This window comes from Leopardus geoffroyi, chromosome A1, assembly GCF_018350155.1.
Source record: "Leopardus geoffroyi isolate Oge1 chromosome A1, O.geoffroyi_Oge1_pat1.0, whole genome shotgun sequence".
In the NCBI taxonomy this organism is placed as follows: Eukaryota; Metazoa; Chordata; class Mammalia; order Carnivora; family Felidae; genus Leopardus; species Leopardus geoffroyi.
Genome location: NC_059326.1, coordinates 207,724,587 through 207,740,525, shown reverse-complemented (window position 1 = coordinate 207,740,525; position 15,939 = coordinate 207,724,587). Strand labels below are relative to the sequence as shown.

Here is a 15,939-nt window from a genome sequence, read left to right as displayed (position 1 = left end):
CAAACAGAAACTGCAAAACCGATTATTACTCCGTTTCTTAAACTTCCAAATGTATTCATAAAAGATTTTTTTCCTCACCCACCATCAACATACAAAAATTTCTGCATTAGATATCTGTTCCACCTTTTTCATCCAGAAAATTAAGCAAATTGAAATGTACCTAAAATTACTTGTCATAAAGATGAGTTTACCCTATTTTTTTCATTTTCACCATGAGGTGAGATAATTTGTCTAAGTTATCAAGTCAATTTACACAGGGGCAGCTGTTGAGAATTAGAATTCTGTTGCCATGTCCTTCCACTTCTAAAATGTGGAATCACATACTAAAGAACATGGGCCAACTCTATGCCTTTCTTGAGTAGTGATGTGTATAAATGAATATATTGCCTATATTACCATGAAGAAAGAAAAATAAGAAATAATCTAAATGTCTAACTGTATGGAAATGATTAAATCATGGAAAAATGATTCATTGTTAAAAATGATAGCATAACTCAGATATTATTCAAAATATTTTAAATAAAAAAGCAGGTAAGGAAATGGCTTATAAAGTATGATAGCACTTATAGAAAATCATATTTATAAAATATATTTTAAAATGATGAAATTCTAAAGGATCTGTATTTACTTCACAATGATCACCCCCAGGTGTTGAAACCACAGAAAACATATATTGTTTCATTTCTGCAGATCTATATTTCTAAGAAATTTTCTTTAACACTATGTGTTACTTCTGTAATAGGGAGACAGTAAACCCCTAAGAAAACATTGCTTATATATTGCACCAAATATACACTATCCAGTTAAACTTTTTTTTTTTTTTTTGGTGTTATTCATCTTGTTTCCCCTGGAAAAAATCTAAATACCTCGGTAAATATCACTTATTTTGGGAAAGGCTATCAGTAATTAAGGTCAAGCATTCTTCTAAGAATCTGAAACCTAAAGGCCCAGTTGGGAACACTACAAGAACTTGTAAGTGCCATCTTGACAGGTGACTGCTTTCCTCTAAGGGTGTGGCTGCAGGTAGGATCTGTGTGCCACCATTTCCTCCATGGCTGCTCATTCGTCCCTGCTATGAGTCCATAACTCTGATCCCGTCTCTTCTCCTCCATGGCAAAGTTACTATCTCTCACCCCTGTAGTTCCCCATTCTGGCTTGAGAGTTTCCAGACTTATAAACCCATCCCATGAACCCTTTGCCCTCTCTATCTCAATGCCTGCAGGGCATTCCCTTCCCCAACTGAGTAGCTGCAGGAGTCATTGTCTCAATCCCCGTCTTTTCACCAGGGGCTGGCAAAGGAAGCAACCCTCCCCCTTACGAGAGAAGGGATAACTACGTCTCTAATCTTCTGAGAACTGGGGAGTGGTGGAAGGGGCGTATGGGATAGAAAGTTAGCTCTCCTCTAGACTGTGGGAGCATAAGAACACTACATGTATGAGAACACAGGCCATCTTTACAGAGAAAAAATAGGAAACTGTGTAGCACAATACCAACACTGCAGTTCAGCTATATCACGGGTTAAGCTAGTTTTTATAGTACAGCTGGGAACCCAGTCACTATTTTAAATGTGCTCCAAACAATGAGCTTCAATTAACTTTGGGAACACAACCTGTCCCTAAGGTTTGGACTATTTGGGTTTTGTTTGCTTCTCTTAATTAAAATAACAAAATGCATTTTTAAACTAAAGAGCTCCTTTATAAAATCCACAGTGTGGTCAAAATGGCACTCATCGTCAGCAATATTGCCCAACATTTATCATTGGGGTTCTCTTCTGGGATCCAAAATGCTTATAATAGGAAACTTGCCTACATTACTGATTCTGGCACCTAACTTTCTTAAAGAGGCAAAGACAAAGAATGCAGCCTTTCTTTCCGTAAGTCATAGCCTTTCCTCTAGTCTGAAGGCTAGAGTCAGAAAGGGGAAATCCTGAAGCCACAGACACTCAACTGGTATAACACTCAGCAGTTTTGTTTGCAAATGGAACAATGGGTCAAGCAAAAATCCCAAAGGCTTGGAGGACCTGGCTGAGAATCATCCCTACCCGTTTCTGCCCTAAGTAGAGAAGATGAGATGTCTGCCAGGAGACCAGGGAGAGTCATAAAATCTATTACTTACCATTTTATTGAAAAGAGTTGATATGCCTGACACACGGCGCCCCTGAAGATGCTGTAACTCGGACAGTGAATGTGCAAGTTAGCTTTGCAGAGTGCACTTCCTATTTTGAACTGTGTGGTCTGTCCAGCCTTCACACATTGATATGTAAGGTTTATTTGCATGTTATCTCAGCCCTCAGAATATTTGTATAACTGGCCAGGTTTATCAAGTTATTATACTTTAGTAATATGAGAACAGGTATTGGTGAAGTTCTGAAGTCCAAAAGATGACATGGAATTTTTAAAGAAGTGCCTGGATATTAACTTTTGTGTACACTATTAACCTGTTTCATATAAAATCTGTATTTGTGAATCTATCTATCTATCTCTATCTATCTATCTATCTATCTATCATCTATCAAAAAAGGACACAATCTAAAATGTTAACAGTGGTTGACTTAGGTCAGTTTTATTACAAATAATTCTTGTTTTGTACTTTGATGAATTTTTGACTTTTCTATTTTGAGTATATAGTACTTGTTGAAAACATAGCTATAATCTTAAGAGGAACAAAAGGAACATGATAATTTTAATCAACAATCCCAAATGTATTTAACTCTATCTTACCAATATTTAAATGGTAGAGCTATCTACCAGCTTATTGGATGGCATTCATTAAAAATATAGCCATATGCCAACCTAGCTTCATTGTTAGATTTTTAGCAATTTTTATTAGCATCAGATGGCTTAATCCCTCATGCTGGTAAATTAGATATTTTTAAGGCATGGTGTTTGATGCTGAATCCCATCGATTATCTGTAATACCTACCTGAACACATTCTGCTCCACACATTTATCACCTTTATTTTGAATATGCAGCCTGACTCTAAAACAATTTCAAGGGCAGAAGATCATCTTTGTTGCTTCTTGAAAAGGAAAAGCAACTTATTCCTTAATTTTGGGTTGCAAATTTCTAGATCTTTTTGTAAGTACCCTACCTTTTTGTAAGTACAGCATTTACCTAGTAGAGAGGCACATTTTTTTCACTTGATGCTAATACTGATTACCACCATGAGAACACAAATCCTTTATTTAAAAAGATGTTCCCTAGTATTTATTCTCTAAAGTGGGAAATGCCTTTTCACACTCAAGATATGCTTAGAAATATGGATAGAATCATTGCCAGGACAAAGCATGAAGACAGAGCAGGGAGCAAGTTCCAGGGGTGGAAAAGAACCTGATACTGCCTTGAAACCTGCAGGTATTTTAAAGAGGGAGTGATCAGAACCTATGTGGGTAGGCAGGGATCTGAAATTGCAGTCAGTGGCACACAATAAATGCTCAATGAATAAAAGGAGGATCAAGGTAAGACAGGTATAGGAATGAGACCAGCTTTTAGATATAAACATTTGTTGGTAGAAGGCCTTGAAACGGAGACATTCTTTAGCTTAACCAGAAAGCCTTTTATCTACTATGTGCTGAAACAGAGTTTTTTTTTTTTTTTCCAGTGCAGGTACAGTGTAAGGTCTAAAGCAGTGGTTTTCAACCTGGTTGCCCATTAAAATCACCCGGAAAGCTTTAAAAAATCCCAGTTTTCTGGCTTCACCCCAGACCATCAAATCAAAATCTCTAAGTTTGAGACAGTCATCAGTATTTTTTAGTTTCCGGGAAATTCCATGGTGTAGGCAAGCCTGATCTCCAAAAGGACGAACAGATGACTCATGCCAGCAAGATGGTGAACAGCTCACCAGGCAAGCCTTGCAGATAGAAATGATCTTGATGTTCTGACATGGTTTACTACTAAGTTGAACAACATATGTTCACCATGCAGTACATAATAATTACTTATTCTTGGTCATTCTATGATTTTCCTCTCTGTACCGGTAAGTTGGACAAAAATTGTATCATGAACAGAAATCTAGAAATTTCCCTTAACGATGTAGCAGACTGGACAAGTCTCTGATTAAGAGGACTTTGAATTTCAATTCATTCATTTGAATTCCATTTCAATTTGTACTTATTTCCAAATGATAATTAAGGTAAATTTTAGTTGTTATTGACATAAATTCAGCAGTCTGTCAAAAACATATGTTTAAGAGACATAATTTGACTAAGAAAATAAAAGGTAAGGGCTGAAGCTCCCAACCATAACTCGTAGTCCACCAAGGAGTTTTAATTTTTTTACTTAAAATATATTTCAAGTATCACATATGTGAGTATATTTCCTGTGAAGTGAATTAAGGACCGAAGGCCCTGAGCAGGAAGGTGAAACAGGAAATGCAATAAAGATGACGGACAATATAGAGATACCATCTAAAGAAGATAAAGTTCTATTTTCCTGGTATGGGCACTGCAATTATTTCTGCTAGTGAAGGGCAGAAGTAGCTCAGAGGATACAAGTCGTTAGAATTCTTTAAATACTTAAGCATGCATTCTCTTTTCATAAATTTGCATTCCACAGGACAGTTTTTGTTCAGGCAATGGTAAAATGAGTCTGCCATTTTGGTATTCATTGAAGGTGATGGCTAGGGGGAGACAGTGAGGCCCAACAATGTGGGGTGGGTCACAGAAACCAGCTTCAGTTTTCAAAGTCAATTTACAAGATGATGGAGGGAAATAGCACTCACAAATTTAGCTAACACTACTTACTGATTATTATTTAAAAGCATTGTCAGTGTTGTCTCTATCAGTTTCTAAAAGGAGCATGGGGGGCGCCTGGGTGGCGCAGTCGGTTAAGTGTCCGACTTCAGCCAGGTCACGATCTCGCGGTCCGGGAGTTCGAGCCCCGCGTCGGGCTCTGGGCTGATGGCTCAGAGCCTGGAGCCTGTTTCCGATCTGTGTCTCCCTCTCTCTCTGCCCCTCCCCCGTTCATGCTCTGTCTCTCTCTGTCCCCCCAAAAAATAAACGTTGAAAAAAAAATTAAAAAAAAAAATAAATAAATAAAAGGAGCATGGTCAAAATGGTTAGCAGAGAGGGTTACAATTACTTACACTTTTACACAATTTCAGCTTTATAACCTGAATGGCTAACATTTTAGAGAAGAAACAAATGATTACTTACTTTATGTGCTCAACACGAACATGCCGGGACAAGAGCCTGAGATAGGAGAACAGAGGGATGTTGAATCTCACCTCTTCCAGGAAGCCTTCTCTTCTGCATACTCACTCTTCTCTCTCTTTTTCTGGCCTCCTGCAGACTGCACCACAAAATGAAGCTCTTGGATATGTTTGCCTTTTATGGTTCTCCCATTGTATCGGCTGCATTAAGTTTGGCTCCCTAATTAGATTTCCAACTCCTCCAGTGCGAATTTATTTGCATACTTCCTTCTGTCATCCTGAGATCCTAAGGCAACTTGGATTTTTCTAAACCTGTTTTTTGGGTTCATGGGTTCCTTGCAGAATCCGATAAAAGCAGTATACAGTATGCACACTAATTCTGCATGCGTACAGCCTCCCCTGAAACCCATTGCCTAAGAGAAGCTGTAGGAAAACTCAGGGCCAAAATATCATCAGACACTAGGAGATGGTCGCTACATGGCTGCTCTGTGATGATGAAATTAAAGTACAGAAAAGCTAAGTGACCCATCGAGTTTCCAAACTGGGAAACTGGTCAGCTAAAAAACTTCATTACTTTGTAAACTTGTCTCTTTTGAACAGCATGCATTTGAGCTTGCCAGCAAAGAACAACTCGAACTCACAAAACAGATTCATAGAAATTCAAGGAAATTCTAGTCTCCCTGTTTGGCTAGATATGGAACAGCCAAGTGGAAAATAGCAGGAAGAAAGTGGGATAAGAACAGGCATGTTTAAAAAGGGTGTGCAGGAGGAAATGGGCAGTTCCTTGATTTGGCTTATTTCTCTTTCACTTTTTGTTTTGAGAACAAAATGCATTTTCATTCTTGTACTTTATATTTTTGATGAAAACAGGCTTTAACCCATTCAGAACATTAATGCTCTGGAAGAAGTAACTAATAAGCTTTAGTAAAAAAAATGAACTTATTCTTCAACAGAAAAGGAGTTCCCACCATATTTCAACAGGATGAGTAAATTGTATTTAAATTCAAGAAGAGCAGGAAAGAATTTTCTTTACAACTTAAACCCAACCCCAGACAAACGTTTACTGATCTCTAAGACAACTACTGAAACAGGACAATGGAGAAATAATCTAAGCTTTATTTAAGGGGTGTTTTATCAAACCAACTAACTTGGAAAGCAAAGAGACAAAGAATAAAGTTTATAGAATTCTATGTTATATATTAACTTACTTATGATTTCCTTTTGCTATTTTGGCTATAATTTTTATCTTACACTTTCTTGGGCTCTGGGGGCTCATAAGGCTCTTCAGGGTCTGTTGAGTCTTGTTGTTTTCTATTCATGGCTCTTCCTATTCTCTTTTCATGGCTTCTCACCTCTTCAGTCCTTATATAGTCTTCTGGGGTGGAATCTAAGTTGTAATCCTATTATCTCACTAGGTATCCAAGACAAAGAAATTCAACTGACATCATCAAATTGCACACTCTCGTTGGGTCGATCATTGGGCTTGATCATTTGTTAGTAATAATCTGAACTTTAATGAATGAAACAAAGGTCATACATTAAAAATTGATCTATTTCTCCTTTTGTCCTTTCTCATTCTTTCATTCATTCATTCCAGTTTCCTTCCCCATTATTAGGATAGGCCAGAAAAGTTGGAAAATGAACAGATGTGCCTTGGGATTTCACAGACTCAGAAAAGATGACAAAGGGGAAAATAAATCTCTTTGCTATTCCTTGAGTTTGTATTATTTCCCACTGTCAGTTGATCGCAGGTATGAATATATGCACTCATTTTCCTAGTTTGTTGTCTGTTTAATTTTAAAATAGGAATATTTCCATTTTGGTATAGAATAAATATTGGTGAAGCTTTGCATTCTTTTTTTTCTTTTTTTAAATACCTTATTTAACAAAGTAGTATTTGTCGGGCAAGAAGACTACCTAAATACAAAATTATCTGCCCTAATATAAAATTAGTCAGACCTGGGTGTAACCTAGTGACAATTTTTCTTTTGATCAGAGGAATATAAATGTTTCCATTTTAAATTCTATAGTATCATTTGGAAATTAATACTACTGTTTAGTAATGTTATAAGGAGGACTTAAGAGTATCTATAATGTAGCTATGAAACAAATTTATTAGAACATAATTTGTGAAATGATTCAATGTCATCCTGACCACCTTCTTCTTTTTCTTTTTTAATCCCTTGTAGGCTGATGGACTCTATTAGGCTAGGTTAAAAAATATCACTGATCAATAAATACTGGGAAAACTAGATATCCAGAAAGCAAAAGAATGAAGCTGGAACCTTACCTTATACCACATAAAAAGTTAACTCAAAATGGATCAAAGATCTAAACATAAAACCAGAAGGTCCTAGAAGAATAATAAACATAAAACCATAGGGTCCTAGAATAAAGAACAATATGCTGGAAGATATTCACTAAGTGAAATAGATGCAAAAGAACAAATGTTCTGATTCCACCTCTATAAGGAGCCTGAAATAGTCAAATTCAGAGACAAAGGATAACAGTGGTTATCAGGGCAGAGAAGGAAGGGAATGGAGAATTACTGTTTACTAGGTGCAGAATTTCAGCGTGGTATGCTGAAAAGTTCTGCAGATGGATAGTGGTGGTGTTTGCACAACAATGTAAATATACTTAACACCACTGAACTGTACATTTAAAAATGGTTAAAATGATAACTTTTTTTTTTTTTTTTTTTAATTTTTTTTTTTCAACGTTTATTTATTTTGGGGACAGAGAGAGACAGAGCATGAACGGGGGAGGGGCAGAGAGAGAGGGAGACACAGAATCGGAAACAGGCTCCAGGCTCCGAGCCATCAGCCCAGAGCCCGACGCGGGGCTCGAACTCACGGACCGCGAGATTGTGACCTGGCTGAAGTCGGACACTTAACCGACTGCGCCACCCAGGCGCCCCTAAAATGATAACTTTTATGTTGTGTATTATGTCACAATAAAAAAAATAACTCCTCTAAAAAAAAAAAATCACCAAGCCCACTAATTATTTAGAGGCAAGTACTAAGCCATTCTGCCATAAAACCTTATTCTTAGTTTTCAGATTTAATCTTCTTGGCTTTTTAAATATCATAAGTTAGAGTCACAGTCAGAAGGATTTGTATCAATAGCCTTTCATGATAACAATAGCAACAGCTACTGTTTATTGTTTGTCTATAAAGGGCAAAGGTCATTATATGCATTACCTCAATAAATTAACCCAAAAATCCTATGAAGGGAATATTATCACCCCTGGGCATATCTTGGGTTTGGAGGTTTAGTAACTTGTCTCCTGTTAAAAAGCCACACCACTCCCTTCTCTTGAACCATTTCCCTGCTCTTAGCATGGTAGTGGGTAATGAGCATGAGGTGTGGATGGAGAGGTTGGGGGGCTGGGGATGAGCAGAGAGATAGATGTTTGTGAATTCATTATATATGTGTGCCTGTGTGTGACTAAGAGAGAATACTTTCATTTCCTTTAAAATAAACCTAAGGGGAGCCATTCAAAGGGCCCTGGGGAGACAGTGGTGCAAAGCCAGGGTAAGGATGTTGACCCACACCTCAAACACTTATTAGTTGGCAGGTATATGTTGCTGCCTACCAGGTGATCAGTGGAATGAATAAGCTACCTGAATTTTGAGTATAAAAAGGGATAAGTGTAAAAACGTAGTGATTCTCTGAAGCTTCTTTTCCCATTAGGCCCAAGGGAATATGAGTGCCCATCCAGTCCTCTTGATAATGGCTGGAGTTCAAGGTAATAATCAGAATGTATGACCTGAGCTTCGGAGGGCTGTTTTCTCCCTGTGTTCCTTTCCTTGAATTTGTGGTGTGCTCCCTCAGTAAACACGTGGGGGTGGGGATATACCATGCTCCGTCTGCCTGAATCAGGTGATACTATGCCCCATCCGTGTGCCTGGACCGAGCTCTGCCTTTCCTTCTCAGGAGTCCGCTTTCTCACAATCACAATCCAGGCTGAGCCAAGTAAGGCCTGCCTGGCTGCCTGAGGTCCCTATCTCTCCCAGTTTCCGGTGATTCTTCCCCAGTTAAGTCTAGAGACTTTCTTCTAGGAGCTGATGCCTATTGGGTAGTTTCTGGTGTCTCAATGGTGCACCCTGCTGGAAATGCTTTACCAGATAAGTCACTTTTGAAGGGAAGTTGGAGGATCTCAGGATCTACAGGGAACCTGCTCTCCCCCCGGCCCCCAACCATTTCCAATAGAAGGGGCTCTGACAAATCATTAAGCTGACCCTAGGGAGTCTGGTTGGGGCTCAGCTCATTTGTTGTTTGACATTTATAATTCACAAGAGTGCAAGGAATTCTCAGTAGTTACTATGATAATTCCACTTAATCCAGATTCTCTGCAGCAGAAATCCTCTCAACAGTGAATTATCTAACAGCTGAGTTCAGTATTTGCATGCATTTTACAAATCCTAATTCTTTCTGATTCACCTAGATTCTGGGGATAGGGAACAGGAATTCTTTTGAGCTCCCATGGCTATTTTCATATTCTTTAAAAAAATGTTTTTTAATTTAATTTTTTAAAAAGTTTATTTATTTATCGAGAGAGAAAGAGAGAGCACAAGCAGAGGAGGGACACTGAGAGAGGAAGAGACAGAGAATCGGAAGCAGGCTCTGTGCTGTCAGTGTGGAGCCCTATGTAGGGCTCAAATCCACATGCTGTGAGATGTTGACCTGAGCCAAAATCAACAGTCTGATGCTTAACTGACTGAGACACCCAGGCACCCTATTTTCATATTCTCATGGGCCTGGAACTTCTATTTTTAGAGCTCTATCTCCATATCACACCAGCATATTAAAATGCGTCCCATATCCCAATAACCTTTTTTCTTAGTGGTTTAAAAATTTTTTTCAAAAATCATTTTTTAAAGTTTTGGTTTTGAAATTATTTGCAAATAAATAATTTATTTACCATGATCTTTCAGTAAGTATGTGCATTCTGAATTTGTGCAAAGCGAGAAAAACTAACAAATTTATTTATAAATGCTGGAAATGTTTATGAACAATAACAATGGAGTTGACATGATCATATTGTTTATTAAATATTTATAAATTTTGATTTTACTTTTTCCTTTGTATTTTGAGTATTTTTTTATTTTATTTTTTTAGGAGAGGGAGTATGTCAGACTTTTTCAAAAGCTCTGAGGCCCTAAGGACCACACTATATAATGGATAAAATCATAAAGTCGGTTCCCTTAATCACTTTCTTACGTGGGCAGCCTTACCTTCTACAATTCATAAGGCTAGGTATTAAGTTGGGCCATATGAAATTGCTGGGTATTTGTTTTTTGTGGGTTTTGTTTTGGTAAAATAAAGTAAAATGGCTGAACAAGAGAATTTCACATGATGTCGCTTAATTGTTTTGGTAACAAAAACAATACACTTCTTCCCTCAGAAACCTAAACTGGAGACCTAAAACTAACAGTAGCAGAGTGCTATGCCCGCAGTAATTACTCAGTAAGTTATTTGCTGAGTGAATGCACGTAGATACCAATCAATGACCCAACAAGAAGCAACTACGTACACCAGAGTGAAATTGCATGTTACGAACTTAGGGTAGTGGAACATATTAATCATACAAAGCCCTTTGGCAATTACTTTAAAAACCAACACTCTCTTTTTAATTTAATTTTGTTTTGTTAGCAAGAGATTGGCATTGCCTGTGGGAGAAAGCAGTTCAGGCATAGTTCACTGCTGACTCCTGATCCAGGAATGAAAAATGGAAACATCATAGGAGTTTAAGGAGGAAAAGAAGCATTGTGGATCTGAGAGGAGATTTCAGAGGCCAATAATATGTTCATGTTGCTTTTCATTTGGCAGTAAGAACTATCTCCAGGGGCAGGATCCTTAATCGGAAAGTCCTGGTGGTTTTACTTTCCTATGATCCCAGGGAAGCCAATAGCTTTATTTATTTGTCTTTTGGCTGGCAAGCCTAGAGAAAGCAAAGAATTATCAAATCTTAATGATTAATAAGACTTCAACTTTGGGTCCATCCATCTATCCATCCATCCATTTATTTATCCCATTATCTGTTGTTACCATTATGTGCCAGATACTGTCTAGGTGCTGGAAATAGAATGGGGTTTAAAGTATAAGACACATTTCCAAACTAAAGGGATACTCATCCTGTGTAGGAAGATTAAATGTCACTATTTATGGAAAAGCAAAGGGAAAGTGCTCAGGGAGCATAGATAGAGAACTGATTCCTTGGGAAATTGGAGATTTCACTGGAGAGATGTTAATTGTTCTGGGTCCAGAATAAAGGTTTATGACCTCGGCTATAGATTAGAGCAACCAGAGGATAGAAGGAGAAGGGGAAGAAGAAGAGGAAGAGGAGGAGGAGGAGGAGGAGGAAGGGGAGAATAGGGAGGGGAAGGAGGGATGGGGAGGAAAGAAGAATGAAGAGGAGGAAGAGGAGAAGGTGAGAGAGAAGGAAAGAAAAAAGAATCATGCTCCAGGAAGGATCCACCACAAAGGTTCTGGTTTAATTGGCTTGAATGGACATCTGTTTTGTTTTTGGTTTTGGCCTAAGCTAACCAGGTAAATCTAGTGAGGATTAGGTTGAGAACCACTGGTCCGGAAGGAGTAGAAACACACAAGATGAATGAAGGAGGTGGGGGAGGGGGGGTGGATTGGTTAAGGGAGAAGAAAGCTGGAGAGCATTCTATTTTAAGTATATAGTATGTTTAAAAAAGGTGATGTTTGGGAGGGGCCAAGTTGGTGGAACAGCATGGAAGTTTTTTGTTTGTTTGTTTTTTAACGTTTATTTATTTTTGAGACAGAGAGAGACAGAGCATGAGCAGGGGAGGGGCAGAGAGAGAGGGAGACACAGAATCTGAAACAGGCTCCAGGCTCTGAGTGGTCAGCACAGAGCCGGACGTGGGGCTCGAACTCACAGACCGTGAGATCATGACCTGAGCCGAAGTCGGATGCTTAACCAACCGAGCCACCCAGGCGCCCCAGCATGGAAGTTTTTTGTGTCTCACGTCCATGAAATACAACTAGACCAACACTAAACCATCCTACACACCTAGAAAACTGACTGGAGGATTAACACAGCAATCTACACAACGTGAACCACAGAATTCAACAGATACACAGCACGGAGAAGTGAACTTGGGGAGTGAGAAGGTGCAGGAAGGGAGGTGCTTTTGTGAGTGGAGAGAGGACGGAGACTTGGGGGTAGAATACAGGAAAAGCACCCCTCCCCAAAAGCAGCTGGAGAGAAAGTGGAAAATTCAAAACAGCCGCAGGGACTGAACTAAAAAGAGAGAAAGGAGAAAGGGGAGGGTTTAAATTCCATTGAGACTGTAAACAAGGGGAGCGCAAAGGCTGCAACTCCACAGCTCGATACCTGGTGGTGCTCTGGTGGGAAGGGCGAATCCCCAGGAACAGAGTGGGGTCTGGGAGGTTCTCAAGCCACACGGGGAAAAGCGGTTCCACTGCTGGAAGGTCATTTGGTAGAGACTGTTGAAGCCACCTGGTCCCAGCAGACTCTAGAAAATGGCCACATTCGCTGGTGTTGGAACAAGGTCATTAAGGGTGAAGCCTGGTACCAGATGTGTGTTGTGATTTTCCATAATCCCTGAGATGCTGCTGCTACAGTGTCTCGCAAACATTTTCTGGGGCGGGCTGGCATGTGGCTATAGTCTCAGGGCACCAGCAGCAACAGGGTCCAGCAAGCGTTCCTGGGTGCAGCCAATATTCAGCCATTGCTCAGTGAGACCCTCCTGCAGAGGGGCGGAGGTCAAAGCTGCAGTCCTTCACAAGTAAGGGGCCGGGGAAAACAGCCGCATCTGAGACAAAACCTGGGAGAGAGGTACTGCCTGGGGCCTGGTCACGGAGGGTGGAAAAGCGGAGAGTGGAAGAGAGCTGAAGACGGAGGACCAGTGCACGATTGCTGACCCGGGAGAACAGACTGGGTGGCTGGGTGGCGCCATCTTTCACCGCTCCCGCGCATGCGCATGCGCACCGACAAGAACCGCAAACATCCACCCCAGTAGGCTAGCAGCGCCATCTAGTGGAGAACGGAGCCATACACTGAGCTCCGCCCAACTGGGCCGACTTCGCTCTCAGGAACACAAGTCTCACCACCGGCTTAGTTTATGGACTATAAAGCGCTACATAGACTGACTTCTAGGGGAAAATGAAATAATTTTAGTCCTACGTCAATCTGTTAGCAGGTCCATCTATTCAATTTTCTTTCTTTTTTTCTCTTTTCACTTTTTCTTGAATACAGAAAGAGAAAAAACTCATTTTTATTTTCAATTTTTATTAAAAACATTTTTCTTTAATTTTTATTACTATATTTTTTACTTTTGTATAAATTTGTTCAAATTCTATTTTACTTTCATTATTTTGTTTTAGTCTACTTCAATGTATTCAACTTTTCAAACGATTTCCTTTTATTTCTTTCTTTTTTTTCTTTTTTGTTTCTTTTCTTTTTCTTGAATGCAGAAAGAGAAAAACTTCATTTTTACTTTCAATTTATATTAAAAATATTTTTCTTTAAAATTTTACTATATTTTTTGCTTTTATGTAATTTTTTTCAAGTTCTATTTACTTCCATCATTTTATTTTAGTCTACTACAGTGTATTCACTTTTTCAAATTTTCAAAGGATTTCCTTTTTTCTTTTTTAAAATCTTTTTTCTCTTTTTCATTTCTTTTCTTTTTCTTGAATACAGAAAAAGATTCATATTTATTTTTAATTTTTACTAATTTTCTTTAATTTTTTGTTACTTTATTCTTTACTTTTGTGTATATTTTTTCAAATTCTATTTTATTCCCATCATCTCATTTTAGTCTACTTCAGTGTATTCATTTTTCAATTTCTCAAATGATTTCCTTTTTAAAATTTTTTTAAATTTTATTACTTTTTCTTCCCCCCCTTTTTTTCTAATCTCTAAAACCACTTTCAACACCCAGACAAAACACACCTAGAATCTAGCATCATTTATTTGATTTTTGTGTGTATGTGTGTGTTTTAATTTTTTACTTTTAATTCTTTTTAATTTTAATTTTTTTTTAATCTTAATTTTCCTCCCTCATTAATTCCTTTTTTCCCTTCAAAATGACAAAACGAAGGAATTCACCCCAAAAGAAAGAGCACGAAGAAACGACAGCCAGGGATTTAACCAACACAGATACAAGCAAGATGTCTGAACCAGAATTTGGAATCACGATAATAAGAATACTATCTGGAGTCGAAAATAGATTAGAATTCCTTTCTGCAGAGATAAAAGAAGTAAAAAATAGCCAGAATGAAATAAAAAATGCTACAACTTAGCTGTAATCGCAGGTAGATGCAGCGGTGGCAAAGATGGATGAGGCAGAACAGAGAATCAGCGATATAAAGGACAAACTTCTAGCGAATAATGAAGCAGAAAAAAAGAGGGAGATTAAAGCAAAAGAGCACGATTTAAGAATTAGAGAAATCAGTGACTCATTAAAAAGGAACATCAGAATCATAGGGGTCCCAGAAGAGGAAGAGAGAGAACTAGGGGTAGAAGGGTTATGTGAGCAAATCATAGCAGAAAACTTTCCTGACCTAACACAAACTTCAAAATCCAGGAGCACAAAGGACCCCCATTAGATTCAACAAAAACTGAACATCAAAAGGCAGACCTATCCACAGAAACTTGGCAAGCTAGACCAGAAAGGAGTGGCAGGGTATATTCAGTGTGCTGAATCAGAAAAATATGCAGCCAAGAATTCTTCATCCAGCAAGACTGTCATTCAAAATAGAAGGAGAGATAAAAAGTTTCCCAGACAAACAAAAATTAAAGGAGTTTGTGACCACTAAACCAGCCCTGCAAGAAATTTTAAGGGGGACTCTCTGAGGGGAGAAAAGATGAATATATATATATATATATATATATATATATACACACATATATATACACATACATATATATACATATATACACATATATATGTACGTATGTACGTATATATATATATATATATATATATATATATATATACATATGTATGTGTATATATATATATATATTCTAAAAGCAACAAAGATTAGAAAGGACCAGAGAACACCACCAGAAACTCCAACTCTACAAGCATCATAATGGCAATAAATTCATATCTTTCAGTACTCAGTCTAAACGTCAATGGACTCAATGCTCCAATCAAAAGACATAGGGTAACAGAATGGATAAGAAAACAAGATCCATCGATATGCTGTTTACAAGACACCCACTTTAGACCTAAAGACACCTTCAGATTGCAAATAAGGGGATGGAGAACCAGGTATCATGCTAATGGCCAACAAAAGAAAGCTGGAGTAGCCATACTTATATCAGACAATCTAGACTTTAAAATAAAGACTGTATCAAGAGATGCAGAAGGGCATTATATCATAATCAAGGGGTCTTTCCACCAAGAAGACCTAACAATTCTAAACATTTATGTGTCAAATGTGAGAGCACCCAAACATATAAATCAATTAATTACAAACATAAAGAAACTCATCGATAGTAAGACCATAATAGTAGGAGACTTCAACACCCCACTCATAGCAATGGACAGATCATCTAATGAAAAAAAATCAACAAGGAAACAATGGCTTTAAATGGCACACTGGACCAGATGGCCTTAACAGATATATTCAGAACATTTCATCCTAAAGCAGCAGAATATACATTCTCCAGTGCACATGGAACATTCTCCAGAATAGACCATATACTGGGACACAAATCAGCCCTAAGTAAGTACAAAAAGATCGAGATCATACCGTGCATATTTTCATATCACAACGTTATG

General features: G+C 38.2%; 1 protein-coding gene across 3 annotated transcripts in view; it reads right to left on the bottom strand.

The window, feature by feature from the left end:
- Positions 1-5,829, bottom strand: part of FYB1 (FYN binding protein 1) — a 162,316-nt gene extending 156,487 nt beyond the window's left edge. For 2 of the 3 annotated variants that reach the window (XM_045439734.1, XM_045439748.1), the window contains exon 1: positions 2,116-2,221. In XM_045439734.1, the coding sequence (XP_045295690.1) occupies positions 2,116-2,118 (3 nt within the window). In that variant the 5' untranslated portion in view covers positions 2,119-2,221. Of the gene's footprint in view, positions 1-2,115; positions 2,222-5,153 lie in introns of those variants that run through there. The other variant, XM_045439740.1, reaches the window with a different exon arrangement.
- Positions 5,830-15,939: the final 10,110 nt, after the last annotated feature.